Source organism: Atractosteus spatula, chromosome 5 (assembly GCF_055471065.1).
Source record: "Atractosteus spatula isolate fAtrSpa1 chromosome 5, fAtrSpa1.hap1, whole genome shotgun sequence".
Taxonomy (NCBI): Eukaryota; Metazoa; Chordata; class Actinopteri; order Semionotiformes; family Lepisosteidae; genus Atractosteus; species Atractosteus spatula.
Window position 1 is genome coordinate 41,758,977 of NC_142710.1, and position 19,696 is coordinate 41,778,672.

The 19,696-nt window shown below is 39.1% G+C and overlaps 1 protein-coding gene across 1 annotated transcript; it reads right to left on the reverse strand.

Annotated features, from left to right (window-relative positions):
* Positions 1-500: 500 nt before the first annotated feature.
* cutc (cutC copper transporter homolog (E. coli)) lies at positions 501-19,355 on the reverse strand. Its single transcript, XM_088917643.1, has 9 exons — positions 19,271-19,355; positions 18,256-18,326; positions 17,335-17,394; positions 15,984-16,193; positions 14,801-14,836; positions 13,494-13,627; positions 10,740-10,767; positions 4,877-4,982; positions 501-2,914 (listed from the first exon to the last, which is right to left on the reverse strand). Exons 2-9 carry the CDS (start codon positions 18,323-18,325, stop codon positions 2,803-2,805), a joined length of 756 nt encoding a protein of 251 aa, XP_088773769.1. The 5' UTR covers position 18,326; positions 19,271-19,355; the 3' UTR covers positions 501-2,802.
* Positions 19,356-19,696: the final 341 nt, after the last annotated feature.

Below are 19,696 nucleotides of genomic sequence, written 5' to 3' on the forward strand. Positions count from 1 at the left end.
GCAGACATTCTGTGAAAATACAGTAAATAAAGCTCTTATCCTTTAGTGCCGTTAGAACGCAAAATATCCATCCACCCATTTTCTAACCACTTTATCTAATGCAGGGTTAATTTTTTAAGAAAAGGGAGAATTGTGGGCATTAGTCAACTATGTGCCCACCCGACAGGTCCTCTCATCTTTTTGACATGCGGAGGGGTTAACAACACCGAGCCTTACAGGAGAGTTACCCCTGACCGGGAGTGCAATGTCACTAGTGTCCGGTATGCCTACCACATGCTTCCAAAGATTCACACCTACAGTATATACAATCCACATTTCATGTGTTACTATTTCTACTAGTGGACCAGGAATCCTAACGCAATTTCCACACAAGGATCAGCGGGTCTATTTTAATCCATTGTACCCACAGTGCTGAAAATGGAAAAAGGACCAACCCCCCCACAGACACTTACTGTAATACTAAGCAATTCCCAACAAAAAATACTAAGCAACAAAAATGCTTGCAGAAAGTTTTTGTTTTAATAAATTCACAACAAAAATAACAATAACAAAACCACAACAAAAAAATAACAACAAAAGATAGTTTCCAACTATTTCAGATGAGAGAAATCATTTAAAATTACAGAAAGTTTAGGAGATATCAAGCAGCAACAACAACCAAATATTAGGACACAATACACATTTTGACAAATACAAACTAAATATTTATTATTTAGGACTTGAGAATTATTCATAAGCATTCTGAAAGATGCACACCTTTTCTCCAGACACAGTCTGAAATGGGCCCGAACAAATCTACAGTATTTCCCCCCCAGTGAAGTTCTAAAGTTCAAAACTTTCAGATAACCTTTTCTTTACAAAGGACTGGGCTGTTAATTATTAGACATGTTTGGTAACATGTCACTTGGCAGTCGGTGAAAAGGGTTTAGACAGAGAAGAACACACACTCAGTTATCTCATCTCTGCACTGCAGTGATCAACTCAAAGATCTCTCCTAATTACATTTTTATGCTAAGAAAACTAGGATCTTCTCAGATCTTCTTTCTTAAAAAATATATAGAATTCAAACTATATGTTTGCTTAAGATACAGTTGTCTTTAATGATTCCCCATGTAGGAGAAATGGTTTAAAAAATACTACCTAAGGCTCCATTTACTCATCAGTGGTATTATTTCATATTTAAATATCAGGCCAAAACATTCAAACCCAGAACAAATAATTTCCGCATTTCAAAAGCCAACAAATGTAAGAAATTCAGAAACGCATTTATATATCTTCATCTTCATATATCTGTGATGTTTCTCCATCACTCGTAACACCCCCACAGTACCTGACCAGCCATCTATTCAATTCATGCGGGCAGACCTGATTAATTAATACCTTAGAGCTGTTACTGGAGCAAACACATGTCAAATGAATACAACTAAAATAAACACATTTAGCTTGCTCAGTTAAGTGGTTATGTGCTCGGCGCACTCCAAGCACAGAGGAGTAAACAAATTAGTCCTAGGAAGAACACGAAATTGAAAAAGGTTAAAAATGAAAGGATGCCATGTGGCCTGTCTAGCTTAGTTTCTAGTAGCTGATTGACTACACTTTCGCTGCTGGGTTACTACACAACAACACTGCTGGCAGCTGTAGTATCATCCATCCCCATCTCGATCAATAATACAGCACCAGTAAACAGGGAGACCTGCAGCACAGGACCCGGGTGAAAGAGCGAAGAGCGACTACTGCTCAATAGCATTCTTGTGGCGAGTTCACTGAACAGAGCTGCACTAGTGGGCCACGCAAGTCTTCATGTCAGGGAGAGGGTTGCTTGAGATCTGTAAGCTTTTAGTTGAGGTTTAAGCGTCAATGAGGTCAAAAGAAAGTTTGTTTTGAATAAATGAAAATGAGGAAATAAAAAGGAAACAGAAAAAAATGAAAATAATGACCTCCATATTTAAATCTTTTGTCGCTTCGACAAATAACAAATAACGACAAATAACAGTGAAGATAAAACTCTACCTTACTGTGTACTCTAGGATGTCAGCGGCAATGTGAAAATTTGCTTTCTGGTGTAACATACATATTAAGCGATAGCAAGGCTACAGTAGTTAAACAAGCCAGAGTGGAACCAGTCCTTTGAAAACAAGACTCCACAAAACTGTTGTTTGTAGGTCAGTCAGGTTACGTATTTGAAGAGGAGACAAATGACCTTCCATATTTAAATTATCTGTTTTTTTTTCAAATGGGGGAAAAGATTTTTACGGGTTAAAAAAAATGTTGTAGGATGTGCTACCCAATGTATGTCTCGGTGCTCGAGAAGCAGAGAATGTTGCAAAGATCACCAGATACCTACTGCTCCAAAAAAAAAAGAAACTCACTACAGTATATACTGACATAGTCAAAACTCTCAAAACACACTTAACTTGAAGAAACGGCAGAATTTCAATTAAAGGCTTTAGTTAAATTCTCACCATCGTCAAACACCCTCAAGCTGTACGTACTTAAGTGAGGTCATTGTCTTGCTGTGACCAAGTCATGATTCGAAAAATGACAAAAGACGTTTTCAAAATGGATGTCCCGACATTTCTTTTTCTTCTCCTGTACAACAGTCAAAAAACTGCTTCACAGCAGCAGAGGGGCCAGCCACCACTCCCCCTCGCAAAGGTGGCACTGTGTTTCAGAAGCCTGCCTGAAACAAACGGGTCATTTCAGAATTCGAATGGGTTTCGCTCCTGCCCCGCTTCTCCCAGTCCGCCATGCTGCAGTGCTGCTGCTGTCCCAGGCAAGGCTTGGTGGCCCTTCCACTTGGCTCTACAACACGTTCTTGGCGATGGCGTTCAGCGTGCGCACTTTGGCCACATCGGCCACCTTCAAAGAGTATTCGGGAGCTGACAGGGTTGCTCCCATACTCACACAGGTGTTCCTGAGACGAAGATAGGAGAGCATATTACGTCTTTTGTTAATGGCACCCCACTACCCCTACCTGAGGCCTTAGTTTTAAAGAATGCATGTTACTCCCTGAGTTACAAAAGACTTGACTTGTAAATCAATTTTACGCTAAAAACCTTCCGCTGGCCCCATAATGAAATATTCTAGGTAGGAGAGTTTAAGTCACATGCATAAAGAACAAGCAGTGGGGCAATGTCCTTCTGCGTTCTCACTGAAAAGTATGAGAAACCCATATTGCAACCATGTCCGGGAAGGATCCAAGTGATTTTTTATTTACTGTGTATTTTACTATATTATTATTGAACAGTACCACATAGGATTATGAATTGTACAGTTTATATAAATTTGGTAAAAGGCAATTCTAACCGATTTGCTGTACCATGTCCTTTTTAGCATGTTCTACATGTTATATGTTTTCTTAAATATCTCAATTGTTAATTAGTTGTGACACAAAAAAATAAACCATCGCACATAATTATATTAATGTTAAAGACCTAACTGCATAGATTAACATTATACACTACATACAGTCTCAAGTTTACCATATTGATCAATAGTGGTAGCAGTAATGTAGTAGTGGTAGCAGTAATGATTCTGCTGTATAAATGATGTAAATGAAACGAAAGAAATGCACAGACTCTAGATTTGGTTTAAATGACAAACAGTACCTTTTATGGCAGATGTCAGACATATTAGGGAGACAATGCATAGCAACCCTCTAAACATATACAGTATATAAATCAACATTTATGGAACAGAGCATGTGATTAAACTACGATATCCTGTACTTCATGTTTTTGCTCAAACATTTGGGACAGATAGATTGTTCAGGAATTGTGTTTTGGTGGGCTGTGCTATTATGTCATTGGAGTGTGTTCATCAAAGACGTCAAACGTGCATGCGCAAACAAGAGAGTACAAGATCAGGCATCAGGACGGATTTTAATATTTAAGAAGTTTACTATGATACAAGTTTATACTGTTCATACTGAATAGTAGCAAAAATGATTTAATCTGCTGGCATACACAAAAACAAACCAAATAATCCTGATACATTTAGAAACATTCTTTTTTTTGTTGTTTTCAAACAATAACACTCCAATGCTCTAAGTGTTTAACAGTACAAGGAAGAATGACATGTCCGTTTTTTGACTTATCAAAGACACTGTTAAGACATTAGTTTGGAAATAAATGTCATCTTGTAACAACAAATTAAAACCATTAAAATGACTTTTATTCTCCCTGGCAAAATCAAATGAATATGAAGTAATTATTGAAATATTACTGTTTGGTAGCTCTTTCAAACCAATCATGTCCTGGCTGTTATACTAAGCACAGTTTAAATGCCCTGGGGAAATACAGCTGCATGTGTACAAACCATTGCTATGAGTGTAGTGGTCAGAACACCTACATGATTGGCATTGCAATAGTGTTGTTTGTGTTCTGCTTTTGTAAAAAAAATATATTACTAGTTTAACAATTTACTGGTTAAAAATAAGAAAACGTTTATGTGGTATCTCTTACTGATCGGCCATGGCTGAACACAGTGTGCAGCTCTGGCATGCACCCCTACTGATGGGCCATGGTTGAACACAGTGTGCAGCTCTGGCACGCACCCCTACTGATCGGTCATGGCTGAACACAGTGTGCAGCTCTGGCATGCACCCCTACTGATCGGCCATGGCTAAACACAGTGTGCAGCCCCAGGCATGCACCCCTATTGATCGGCCATGGCTGAACACAGTGTGCAGCCCCAGGCACGCACCCCTACTGATCGGTCATGGGTGAACACAGTGTGCAGCCCTAGGCACGCACCCCTACTGATCGGCCATGGTTGAACACAGTGTCCAGCCCCAGGCACACACCCCTACTGATCGGCCATGCCGGGCACAAGGTGACAGAATATGTACAGTATTTGTTGAAAGAAGAGCCCTCACCTGAATTTCATGGCTGAGTCCTTGGTGGACCGGGCTGAGCAGTGGAACTCTTGGGCCCCAGAGCCTTCCAGAATCCTTTGCAGGTTCCGCTCACTTATTCCTCCTCCTGCAAAAGGCAGACAAATGCAGCACGTTGCACACTGTTTGTACCATAAGTGTGTAAAATATGAGTGTATAAAATCTCAGTAAAGAACTCTGATGATATTTCTACAAAGTCAAACATTTTTAACATTTTGTGTTCTATTGAATGCAGTAGAGATCAAGGTGACCTGGAGCAAAACAAGAACACCCTCTCCCTGAGTTACACAAGACTTGACTTGTAAATCAATTTTACACTAAAAACCTTCTGCTGGCCCCATAATAAAATACTCTAGGTAGGAGAGTTTAAGTTACATGCATAAAGAACAAGCAGTGGGGCAATGTCCTTCTGCGTTCTCACTGAAAAGTGTGAGATACCCATATTGCAATCATGTCAGGGAAGGATCCAAGTGATTTTTTATTTACTGTGTATTTTAATTTGTGTTTTATTATTGAACAGCACCATATAGGATCATGAAATGTGCAGTTTATATAAATTTGGTAAAAGGTCATTCTAATCGATTTGCTGTACCATGTGGTTTTTTAAGTGTTCAATTATTCTAACTACAGTGTTTTAAAACTGTATCATCATTATTTTATTTCTCTCTCTTATATAGGAAGCTTCATGGACTGCTAGCTGCTGCTACCTTCTCTTTCTTGCTCTCTATCCCCTCTGTGATCAGCACACACACCTGTTAATTATTAAGGCAGAACCTGCAGTTCTGCTCTTCCTCCTTTCTCTCTCACTGACATTGGGACAAATAAGGGAGGATCACTACAGGATCATGAATGGTAATGCTACATATGTATTCACACAACGCCTAATAAGTGGTCGCTTCCGACTTACGTGAGATTTGGATTACATAAATACTGAAGGAACCAAACTCTTAAGTATCCCTGGAGTGGGTGTATTTCATTTCAAGCTGTATCAACTATTACTCCATTATGTGGACAAGGCAACACAAAACTGCAGTGGCCTATACAGCAGTTCTGCAAAATTCTTTGACCATAGAATTTAGAGAGGTTCCTATATTGCAATTGTTTCAGTCCATTGAAATGCTAAGACTCTTATTAAGATTTTAATGAATGCAACCATCTGTCAAGTCTTTTCTTTTCTGCCATGCATATAAGAAACTACCCAGAGTTGCTCGGTCTCTCATCGTTATTGTTATGACCTTATTTGCACAACTTAATCGGAAAACCTTTATTAATGGTTTTATGTGCCACCCAGAAGTAGTACTTTAAATATTGAGTACCACAGTAGTTCTATATCTCAATCCTACTGAAAATTACTGGCTGTATTCTTAAGTTCTGTATTCCCTCTGTATACACCTGCCCTTATCCCCCAACCTCATTACAAGGCAATCCTGCCAAAAGAATTGGATGGAACTGTGCTGCAAATATTTGAATGCCTCACAGAACACAGAAGACAGCAGCTTTACTTTAGGTCTGATCTCGTTATATGATCCCATGGGAAAATCTGGCTGCTGTAAGTGTTGTTGGTGGACCGGTAAGTGCTACAGATGCAGCCATTCAAAGTTCACGGTACAAACCCGTACCGCGGGCAACTACGCGTGCGCCACCGCACCGTACCGTGGTACGTGATTGGCTGGCCAAAATGACCAACAGGGGCACACGTGGTGCATTTGTCGGTAGTGGAAAGATTTAATCATTTAATCTCTTTACTGTGCACGTTTTAATCCGCTTAGTATTGAATATTTATATGGAATTTTACTAAAGGGAAATTTTAGTAGCTGAGCATAAAAAGAAGAGGAGCATAACGCATCTGAAGGTCATAAACGATATTAATTTAGTAAAATAAACATATTATGTAAACTGTATATTGCTGGTCTTGGTATTTTAAAGAAAAAATACACACCAGTATTCCATTTCTCCCTAAACATTTTAAGCATCAAAGTCTTACATGTGGTTATTTCTAAACATTTTTACGTGCTCCTTCTGACCATATTACTGTACGTTTATATACTTTGTGAAAATTGATCGTTTTAACCTTTACTGCAAATACGCTCGTTATCGGATTAAACAAAAGCATACTGTTAGAATTGGATTAATAGGGAATATAATATGGATTCGCATATCTAAATAAATTAATAACGGTATAACTACTGTATATTCATGTACTGTTGCACAAACAGTAGTATAAGACTTTCCATTGATATGTGTTTGTCACATGACTGCCTCGGTGGCATGATAGTTTAAGTGACTGACTTGTGAGGTCGAGTGTTCAAAACCAGCTGTTGCCATCAGTTTTCTTTTAACAAATAAACATTTCTTTGAAAAACTAAAATAGCAAATATTATTGGCATTATATTGACATTTTTTATATTTCTAAATATCACAACATGTTCGTACTGTATGTACACAGCGGTACCGCAGGGTGTAGGGCGCAAAGCCACGTGTCCCTAAATTAATATCGTTTATGAGCATGTGAAAGGCATGGTGAATCGAGGATTCTCAAGACTTACTTTGTATGATTGGAAAGGAATACGTGATCGGATCAACTAAATGCTGTGGTGTTACTTTTTGTCAATGAAAAAATAAAGTATTTTCGTTTACAAAGACGATTAGAAAGAATGTGGACCAGGGTAATACTTTGAGTTTACAGCTTGTCCAAGGTCATACATTATTAATAAATTCGGGAATGTGAGTTATGCGAGTCAGATTATGAATTAATAAAAGCATTTTATTAAAAACGCGTTTGCATTTGTTTGGGTGCTGTACCAGCTGTACCGTAAAAATAAATTGCCCTTTTTCATTCAACGAGTGTCTGAGTCACTGTGTCTGTCCTATATAATAATGCCACAATATGTCTTTTATGTCGCAAAAAACTGACTTGCTTTAACAAAATATATTTACTAATCCTTTCGCCTGGCAATCTACCTGAATGCCCAACTATCTGAGAAGCCCTCTGTGAAACCAAAAGAACCACAATTGAACGAGTGCTGATAATAAGAGAGAGAGAGTCCCCGTTACCCCCATTTTGATTTAAATTGCAAATGCCTGTTTAATTAAATGTCTTTATTGATTCACAATCTGACAAATGCAACGTTAATCGTTATCTTTGTCTTCTAAGTTTTTTAATAAACGTTCAGCATAGCTTTCTCCCCGTTTAGATTTTTTTTGGGGGGGATCTTGGGATCAAACGTGAAAAGATTAGATTGTAATCCTTTTTATTCTTTAAATACATTTTAGAAAAGTGTAATCTATACTAAAAAGCTGTATTTATTTAATACCACTTGATACTTATATTAATAGAGATAAGCTCTCTATTAAAGCTCAGATCAAAGATCAAACAGCAATATCTCATTGCTGATTGAGGTAACAATGCGGTGCCCACACTGGGGTAAAGTTAGCTTGAAGTTCAAAAATGATATTGGCACGCCTGTAGCTTTTTCACGAAACCTCCTAGAGTTACAAAAACACTTTGTCGTTTTTAAGCCATTTTTTTTACCACGCTCGAATGTTCTTTTGTTCATATCTTCGGAAGGGAAACACAGAAAGCCTTCAAACCAAATGCGTTTTAAATACCACGACTTGTGAAAATGTTCATAGCCTCCACATAAAACATAAAATCAGTGAGCTAATTCTCTTTTTTTTAACCTCCGGTTTTTCACCGATGTGTAATTACGCACTAACTGGAACCCGGGAGGACCGCTGTGTACACATGTTCACAACGCGAGAAATACTGCTCAATACGGCTTCGTGCGGAAAAACCTGTATATCACCATAGGAAGCATAACAGCGCAGCCTCCAATTACCCAGACTGTAAGCACAGGAATAAAACTTTGTTTGATTTCTGAAACCCTTTCTTTATGTCCTGTTTTCATTCAGGTAAGGGTCAACTATATACACGATACTGCTGACAGCAGGAAAAGTCCTATACTTGACTCAGCATCGTCTTAAAAACAGCACCCATGGTGTTCAATTTTTTTTACACAGAAGACTGACACAGCAGAGTATCCGTAATATTGCTATTTTTCTATTGCTATTTTAGTTTTTTAAAGAAATGTTTGTTAAAAGAAAACTAGTGGCAATAGCTGGATTAGAACACCCGACCTCTCGCTTATAAGTCAGTCACTTAAACCATCACGCCACTGACGCAGTCACGTGACAACCAGTGGAACAGCCGTACACATATACTACTGTTTGTGTTACAGTGCATGAATATAATTATATCGTTATGAATTTCTTTAGATACGCGATTCCATATTATATTCCCTATTAATCAAATTCTGAAAGTATGCTTTGTTTACTCCGATAACGAGCGTATTCGCAGAAAAGGTTAAAACGATCACTTTTCACAAAGTATATAAACGTACAGTAATATGGTCAGAAGGAGCATGTAAAAACGTTTCGAACTAACCACACGTAAGAATTTGATGCTTAAAATGTTTAGGGAGAAATGGCATATTGGTGTGTATTTTTTTCTTTAAACTACCAATACCAGCAATATACAGTTTACATAATATGTTTATGTTCCTAAATTAATATTGTTTATGAGCATGTGAAAGGCATGATGAATCGGAGATTCTCAAAAGTTACTTTGTATGATTGGAAACAAATACGTGATCAACGAAAAGCTGTGGTGTTACTTTTTGTCAATGAAAAAATAGTCTTTTCGTTTACAAAGACGGTTACAAAGAATGTGGACCAGGGTTATACTTTGAGTTTACAGCTTGTCCAAGGTCATACATTATTAATATTATTAGTAATATCTTCGGTAAAGACTTTGATGCATAAAATATTTCTGCATAATTAAAATATTTATGATAAAGGTAGGCTGTGTACTTTTGCCCAACTGAGCAATCTTGCTTTCATAAAATATACCAACTTTTTAATGTATGATGATTAACATGCTGTAATACACCGTTTAAATTTAAAAGCTCAACTGCTGTACATGAGAGGTTAAGCTTTATTAGCTCCTCCTGGCGGTTTTACAAGGTGATTCCGGATACTATTAACATAATTTAATTTACATATGGTAATTTGCGGTATGACGTGAAACGAAGCATTATACCACGTTATACTGCGTTTTGATGCGACACGCCCCCCCCGTTATACCGCAGCGTACCCCGCATGTTTTGAATGGCTGTATCTGTACTCCTCCCTCTTAACCAGAACATTCAAACCAAAGCCTCAGTATGGTAACTGTGAGCACTATGCTGCAGGAGGAGCTGACATTTGGATCAGCCATTAAACCATGGTCCTGACTAATTGATCATTAATGATCAAAGGGTACTGTTTGTAAGAAAAGGGGTTTTACCCCAGTACCTGGTGGGCCAGATTGCGCAAGTCCAGAGTGAAATACTGTATAGTCAGGACATCAGCTTAATGTCCCATTTGAAGGATGACACCTCCCAGTACAGCATGGGTGTCCCCTGACACCACACTGGGGCATTTGTTTGGAAATTCCAGGCCAGAGGGAAGCATGCCACCTACTGGTCCACCAAAAAGAAAATACCCACCGCACTGCAAACCAACTTTTTTTTCTTTTGATCTTGATAGTAGTAAATGAAAACCTGGTTCAGATACCAGAACTCAAACTAAATGCACAGCAGTTACTGCACTTGTAAAGTGCTTTTAAGCTGACATTTATGATTAAGATCAAATAAACTGGTAGGATTTAATGCAACTCAAACTGGCAAAGCTGTTCAAAAGACAGCTTCTGATATGTCAGACAGAATAGGTAACACCTCACTTTTACACAAAACTACTGATTTTTTGTGCAAAAGTGATAGTTGCAAAGGTTTCAACGTGTACTTACCAGGCATAACAATTATTCTTCCTTTAGCCTGTTAAGAAAAGATAAAAAGGTTTTAGTTAAATGTGTCAGTGGCACTAGGAAAAATGAACTCCCCATGAGAGAGGGAAGAGAGACACTTAAAAACAATAAGTGAGCAGGAGGCTGCCTCTGCCAACAAGCCATCCTGCCAAACAACATGACTGTGGGCAGCAAAGGGCTCCCAACCTCTCCAGTACAGCCCAGGGAAAACACCGGGGAGAAAAAACTGCAAAAGAGGCAGCATTATGGTCAGAGAAAAATATCATGGAAACTGAATTACAAGCAGACAAGGAGCAGGAGAGAGTGGACATCTTGCTTTAAACTTTTGATGATTAAAATGTCCTCTGTCCTTTTTTGTGTGTCAGTGTGACTTAGGAACAATCTTAAATTGCGTTTCAAAATTCCCTTAATATATATTAATGTTTTGTGTATTCAACATCACATATCTAGTGCAGTTATTTAGAATTGGCACTAATATACATACAGTAACTACTTTATTGGATATAATAACCACCATAAAACAACTGCTCGAATGTGAGTAAACACTCAGCTATGGGAAGATGGGAAAGTAGTAAAATCCATTTGACAAGAAAAAAAGCACTAGTTCTCAAGTTTCATTACTTGATTTAATGCTCCTTATACTAGGCAGAAAAGATACACTCTCTTAACTTAATGTGCTCAAGATCAGCTGATGTAGTAGAATTTGAAATAATTATGGAAACAAAGGAAAAAATTGATTTATAATACAACATAAACAAGACAATAATATACAGTATCTTGAGTAAATATAAAAAAAATGTTTAATGCTGTACTCTGCTGCTGTAGCACAACATGACTGTCTGCCTCAAAACTAGTTTACTTGAGTAAAACCAACACAAGGCCCAAAAATCAAATAGAGACTTCTCAAGATGAATGACCACACTTCACATAGTTATTAATGTTCCTTTAACAACAGTAAACTACAGTAAACTACAGTAAAACAAAATGATCTCAATGGCCATGGAACTGCTCAGAAACCTTTTCTGTTGAGAGGTAAGGAAACAATGCTGAAATGAGCAACAGAAATGAAAGAATTGGATGATCTAACCAGAAAAAAGACAGCCTTTATAGACAAGTCAGTGGGGCGGTGTGCTCAAAGATGGACCGGACAGCAGTCTAATAGCCAGTGTGATTGTGATCGTGATTGAACCAGTTCCAAAGACACCAGGGACCACACAGGCACAGACTGTCCTCAACTTCTTTCACCACATGATTCACCTTATAACAAACACAATCATGATCCTGAGACTTCTTCATCAACAGCTGGGAACCACCCTTAATTGACGTTAACAAAATTAGTCCCAGCATGAACTTCTAGACTCCCATCCTCAGCTCATTTTCTTTCAGTTAATTACTTCAGGATCCAATGTAATAACGATGTTCCGAAAACATGTTTTGTCTCCAAAACGGGGATGGCTGTTGTATGGCAAAAGGTTCTGTATCTTATGAAAACCTCAAGGCAACCTTCAAACTCTTTTGCATACTGTCCTCTTTCATAAGACCCAAGCACTGCCTACCAACAGCAGGTGATATCTACCTTCTAATTGAGAATGAGAAGAATTACCTCCTTACCTTACCTCCCTAGTTGCTGATCTCTTTTTAATCTCTCCATTCATTTACAGATTGCTGCCTGCCAATACTGCTCCCTGACTCCCACACATCCACCCTTTTATCCCCCTTTTTAACCTATTCCTGGCCAGTTTTACCTTTGTTTTCCTCATTCCACCTGTTTCCCTTATTTCTTTGTTCTCTTTCCCCTCTTTCCTCCACACACCTGAAGTGGTTCCATAGCCAAAATGTTGTGTGCTTTACTCTTTCATTTTACATTTCAAAAGTGCCTCAACCTCTGCACCTGTCTTTGTAGCTAACACATTTACACAGCTCCTCACTCTCATCTCTTCATGAAAATAAAGCAAGAGGCTCACCGATCACATCAGTGATCTTTGCATATTTCTTAATGTTATTAGTATCATGATGTCCTCTGTTTCCAAAATTACTTCCAATATAGTCATTTCCGCCAGTAATATGTTCAAAGATCCTATTCCTACCCTCCACAAAAGAATAAAACCCATTACTTACATCACAGGTTCTGGCACTAGTTGCCATCATCTAAATCAGTGTTTCCCAAAGTGGGGTACGCAAAAGGTTTTCAGGGGGTTCACGGCAGAATTTTTTATTTTACTTTATCATAGTTTTTTAGCATTATTTTAATTTATCATTATTTTATTTGAGTTTTTTATTAACTATTATTTCTAATGTAGTATACAGTACATGTATAAGCTTCATAATATATTAAGTATTAAGAAATAAATACCATATTTGCTCTAGTCTAGATAAAATAGTATGATTATCACTACCCTCAAATTATCTTTGCCCAAAAAGGGGTACGTGATTATTGAAAGTCTGGGGGGACACTGATTTAAATCAATGCCAGTGCAAAATTTCCTGAATGGTAAACATTGAAGGGTGCTGAGAACCAGGTGTCTCTCAATAATAACGTTGTTCAACCATAGTAACCAGGCAAGACGTACTTGCATAACCATAAATTATTAAAAACGAATGATTTATAAACGTGCACGACACAACACACAGTACAAAAATCGTAAAATGACATTTCAGTTCTTTTCAAAATGGCATCTGCAAGACCTTTAAGGTGCTGATCGGAGGTGCAGGAAGGCTAAACATACAGTTCCTCACCTGTTCCACCAGTCGCTTGATCAGAGGCAGACCTTCCAGGGCCGAGCTGTCACTTCCACTTGTCAGCACCCTCTCGAATCCCAGCGAGATCAGTGTTTCCATGGCAAGCATAGGGTCGTGCACCATGTCAAAGGCTGAGGGGAGCAGTGCACAGTGAGAACAGAGCGTTAGGCCAGTTTCACTCTGGGGATCCCCTGTCTGCCATGAGACAGGCAATGACTGTGCACCTGTAGGGAACTGGGAGAGGGTGGTGTCCTGTAAATATCTGTCTCTTGAGACAAGCTTCAACTGACTGAAACTTTTTAAGCTTGCTGGCTGCGTTATCGGGCAACTGGCTAACTTAGAGCCCTAAAAATATATACATGAGATGTACTCTAATCTTAAGAGTGTGACTATGCTTTTTTTTTTTAAATACCATAAGTTACATCTCACTTTCCTTAATTCCTTTTTCCCACACCAATATTGCAAAATACAGTAACAGTGTCTATCAACTACTGTACATGTCAAGCAGCATCATTTGAGAAAGCCATCAGTAAAGCTCTTGACATCACTTGTGCTCTGATCTGGTCTGACGATTACTAATGATAATAACTAATGACTACAGTAATTCTGGTCAACATGTAGCTCAGACAGAAATCCGGGTATTTTTGTACGTCAAATTTGTACAATCAACCCAGTCATCCACCATCAGGAAGAATCTCTTGTCCTGGTCAGGGCTGTGGCAACCCAGTGCCAATCCCGAGAACATAGGGTGCAAAGGGGCAGAGAGCACATGAATGATCTTGTCTGGACAGGATGCCAGCCCATCTATGGGCCACTGAGAAATGGACAATGTAGAACAGTCAATCGAACCTAGCCAGAGTGATGTGTACATGCAAACTGTATTCAAACCACAGAACACAATATTTAACAGTACAAATATATTAAATCTGAAGATCAACAGGGAACAATCACCAAAAAGTATATACTTAAATTCAGGACACCAGTAATGAGCCCTTGAATTTTTCAATATACATGAAGAATTACAAAACCTGCTGAATGGGACTGAGGAAAACTTTTTTGTATTTAAATTGAAAATGTCACAAATTTTTCCTTGCTCCCAAATAACGTGAGTTCATGCAGAACCCTTCAGTCCTTTCAATGTCCCCTCAAATCCCAATACAGTAAAAAATATTGTACCGTGAAGCTGACCCCCCTACACACAACACAAATTTTTATTTGTGCCACTGAAAGTCTTGTCTGTGCATTTTTCATTCCTGGGATATAGCACATTCTTTTATGTCATAAAATAAATAGAGGCAATTTACCTCTGTGGAAAGTGACTGGCAGGGGCCGGCACGCAGCTGTAAAGACAGAAAGAGAAGCAAAACGAAATAGTTTAAATTTGGGAGAGTAACTTGTAATTGTAACTTTAACTGCTGTAACTGGCTGTAAGCAGGCATGTTCATAAGATGTGCTACCTCATGGAGTTACTCTGTTGTGCTGTATAAATGGAAAGACACAAAAAACAGTACTTTTGAATTTGCAGAAAATTACTTGCCATTATCAGCAAGACACACACATTCAAATGGGCACATCAAAAGTTTTTTTCCCCCAATTCCATCTCCTTCACCCTCAATAGAATTCTATTCATAAAATGAGTCATCCCTACGGAACCAAAAGCACTTTATGTATAGCAGTCACAACCTCATCCACCAAAGTAATGCATCTCCTACCCGGGTGATACACAGCAGCCATTCTGCACTAGCTACCCCACTGGGAAATCAGAAATAAAACTAAGAAACTCATCAGTTATGATTTAACATAGTCCCAGCATGTAACTGGTGCTACAAAGGCACAACTGCACCTTTACTTCCTCAGACAGTTGAAAAAATTGTTCTATCTTCAACTGTCCTCACCACCTTTTACAGGTGCGCTATTGAATGTGCTCACGTGTGGTATCAGAGTGTGGTTTGGCAGCAGCCCGTTATCTAACTGGAAGGCATTACAGTAGGTAATCAGGTCAGCCCAGTCCATCACTGGAGTACAATTCCAATGGATATTTTTACAACTCGCTGTCTCAGGAAAGCTGGATGTATCGCTAAGGATACCAGTCATCCTGGTTTCTCATTTTTGTCCCCTCTTCTCTCCGGGAAGCGTTATACAGTAGTAGCATAAAGGCACGAACGTCCAGATTCAGAGATAGTTTCTTCCCACAAACTGACAGATTACTAAACTCTACCCCTACCACTGACTCACACTGATGTTTTTTTTTTTAAGTTGTTATTTAACTTGTTACTGCTGCTGCTGTTCTGTGTTTATGTTTTTTAGTGTTTCTTTAATGTCTTTGTATTGGAGCAGAAATGCATATAAGCATTCCATTGCGCTTGTGCATATGACAATAACTGGACTGAGCTAAACTGAAGAAACTGCCTCATCGGCTGAACTAAGGGGGAACTTTAACCCAGACTGTGGGACTCCGCAGCTGCAGCAGCACGACAGCAGCCGTACCAAGCAGCTCCACACACAGCTCTGTGTCCACCCGGCCGTCCTCGGTCAGCACCCCCAGCACCAGCCCGTCTGCACCATGGTTCTTGCACAAGTGAATGTCCGTCTTCATGACCTCCACCTCACGGTCCGAGTACAGGAAGTCCCCTCCGCGTGGCCGGATCATTACAAACACCGGGATCCGGACGTACTGCTTCACCACCTGCAGCAGGCCTGTGATCAGCAAGGGCAAGGAAAAATGCCTGAATCCGGAAAACTGCAGGACTGACAAACATGTTCCAGAGAGCAGAGATCACACTGCCAATAGACAGTGAGAAAACAAAATGCAAGGGTGATTAGCTTAAAAAAAACTAATGAAGGGGTCATCTACCCAGATCCTAAAGAGTCTTATAAAAATGTTGCAGGGTATATCGATATTGTGGGTGGCATGGTGGAACAGTAGTTAGCATTGTTGTCTTGCAGCACTGGGGCCTTGGGTTCAATTGTGGACCTGGGATGCTATTTGTGTGGAGTTTGTACTATATGTTCTCCTTGGTTTCCTCCCACAGCCCAAAGACACACTTGTAGGTTAACTGACTGGGAAAACTGGCCCTGGTGTGTTTGTGTCTGTGTGTCTGTCCTGTGTTGGACTGGCTTCCCGTCCAAGGTTGTACCCTGCCTTGCACCCTTGCTTGCCGGGACAAGTTCTGGTTCCCTAGCAACCCCAACTTGGAAGAAGCAGATAGAAAATAGATGTTTGGGTACTTACAATTGTATTTTCACAATTTATTGTGGTTTTACCATAGTTCTCCATGGTTCTAGCATGTATTCACTGTGCTTTGCCACAGTGGACCACTAATATTGTATGTTGTATTACAGATAATACTTCCTTATTAATACTTAATACTATCATTATGGTATGCTGTGGTATTCCCGAAGTCTGGACAAGCACAAAAGTCATTAAAACTACAGCAAAACAAAACAAAAGTAAGGCAAAACCATGGTGAAAGTGCAGAAATATAATTCTTATTCACCGTGGTAAGGCACATTCCCACTGTCTGACCAGAGAACCAGAAAACAAAAAGTATTGGATTAATCAAATTACGTCAGTTACAGAACCATGAGGGTGAAAACCAAGAGAGTCTGTGACTCAACAGAGCCCTGCAGTGAGGTGCAGTAGTGCATACTGAAGACTGAATATGAAAGGGCTGTAGAAACCGGAAAAGGATACCCTCCTACACTGTTCTTCTTGGAAGTTGGATCATTGGATCAATGGCTTACTAGGATTCAAACATACAAGAGAAACTATAGTGTGTAGGCAGGCATAACCCAGAAAGCACCACTGAAGAGAAGATGCGTGTTGCAGTGGACTTACCGATACTGGGTGTGATGCCTCCCTCCAGCAGACTAGAGCACAGCTCAATGCGGCCAGCGCCTGCGGACATAAAGCACCACATTGCTAAAGCAATCACAACCACCCTCAGCTTACACCTGTCGTTTCCCCAAGAGGTAAACGATGCCAAAGTGCTTCCCAGCAGTTCCAGGAGACTGTGTAATTATTTCTTTATATAAATATATCTCAAGCACGTTTTCCTTTCTTAAAGAAAGTACAAACAAGTTCAATGAAAGAACAAACAAATAAGGCCCAAACAACAGCAGTCAAGGCGGTCTATAATACGATTTAATCTTTATAGGCTCTTATATAACAACACAGACAGGGGCAGAAAAGCACCCTCACCAATATAATATAGTGGCAGACAGATCTTATTCTAATGCTGCCCACATGATAGCTAAGGAAGTATGGGCTGTTAATATCAAAACAAATTGATTACATTATTTAATTATTTATTCCTGATATTTATTTTGGAAAGAGTTATACAATTATATCTGAGTGCAAAATAAAAATCACTGACCCTAGCAAATGCCCATGGGTATTGTTCTTCTTTGATTTCTTATCTACTTCACCACTTAATTTTAGACAATTTCCAAAATTGGGATTTCATTAACCTTTTTATTAGTATGACCAAAATGTTATTAAAAAGTTGCTCAAGTAAAGTAATTTACTGCTCATTACAGCAAACGTTTTAAAAGCTACAATTAGGGGGAAGGCTTTGCTAACAGCACCCATGCCTTAATGGAACATTTTAATCTAACAAATCATTTTAAGAAAGGTCACGTGCTACTATCAACATTCCACACAACATTACAGTTTTTGCAAATAACTTCCATTTGAAATTAGGTTTGAAAAATTCATCTGCAGAAAAAGGGAGCAAAATGTGCAGAGGTTTCACTGTACCTCCCCTCTCAGCATTGATGGCAGACTCTACTGAGTCCACACACACCTCCATCAGAAAGTTCTCTGCCATCCTGCAGAGAGAGAAAACCACAGGCCATCTTAATTGCTAAAAACATGGCAATCATAAAGCATGGCTCAAACCAAATCATTTATTCACCTTTGATCCTTGTATTTAAAAGAGTTTCAGGCATTCCATTTTGAAAATCATTTATATAACCACAATACTGTCAAGGTTTGTTTTTTTTAACAGCCTTTTCAGCAATTGCAAAATTATACCCTTAAATCTGGAGATCCTTTCCAACAAGGACGTTACACACCCAGGCTCTAAGACTGAATGACATTCACTGTCAGAAACGGTTTAAAAGCTTAACCTAGTTTTAATGTCACCAAGAAGTAGAGTAGATTGTCAGATCCAAGTCTGTCTTATCTTAAACCTCTGGTTTAAGGGGCTGCTTTTTTTCAGTTGTAACAATTGCTCCTTGTTATGCAGATGACAAACAGGGCGATTGTAGTGTTTAGCTATCGAATAATACCATGCAGGAAATTGTTTTCGGACAATTTCTTTTTTTTTAAATCACAGCCGTAAAACGGCTTTTATGGCTGCCGAAGGGGCTGTGATCCCGTTAGTGGCTTAGTTACACGAGCAGACTAAAAATAAACTCAGGTTTTGGGACTACTGCTCTTCGAAAATACGAACAGATACATCGTGGTGAGCAATGACCCCAGCCTGCTCTTTAATATGCAGCTCCATCAACTACACTTTCTGCTAAGCGCAGGCGAAGTGGATGCAGTATTTGTCGTTTGATATACGGAATAAGACGCTTTCTATCCCAGACCACCATCTACCTGGCTTGCAGCACTTAACTTTCTACTGCGTGTGGGCAGTACAAGGGCTTTGCCGTGAAAATAAATAAACTACAGCTGCAGTGCATTTGCAATACTGTTGGCTGACTCCCGCTTTTCATTTTATAATGAATTTTGGCATACGTATTCCAAACCTTTCCTGAATGGTTACCTGTCAACTTTTTTAGGACTCCTGCACACACCAAACTCTTGACCCTCTCATCGCAGCCCGGTGATTCGCTCCTCCTGACCGCGGTAGCCAATGACAGCGAGGGGGCTGCAGTGAAGCCTCTGAGGAGGTCGACATGTTGTTGGTCACCTGATAAGGACTTCGAGGAAAATACAGCAATAAATCTGACCGCATTCCTCTGATTAAGAGTGTAATTCAGCTCGAAAAAAAATAGATTTCTTCCTGGAGCTTGTCGGTATATTAATGTATGTTAATATATTATAGAATATATCGGATATCCTAAAATTACTTCAATAACAATTTTGATGGAATTACAAAGGGTTTCTGCAACTATAATCACTATGGTAAAAATTTTTAAATGCACAACTACTTGAATAATATCTTGAGCTACCAAACGCCGCGGACCCT

Excerpts from the sequence above, each read along its gene's own strand:
- cutc (XM_088917643.1), bottom strand. The coding sequence starts at position 18,325 with ATGGCAGAGAACTTTCTGATGGAGGTGTGTGTGGACTCAGTAGAGTCT. Across the intron at positions 14,837-15,983 it reads GCTGTGTGTGGAGCTGCTTG|CTGCGTGCCGGCCCCTGCCA; the intron begins GTACGGCTGCTG and ends CTGTCTTTACAG. Across the intron at positions 10,768-13,493 it reads TCAAGCGACTGGTGGAACAG|GCTAAAGGAAGAATAATTGT; the intron begins GTGAGGAACTGT and ends TTTTCTTAACAG.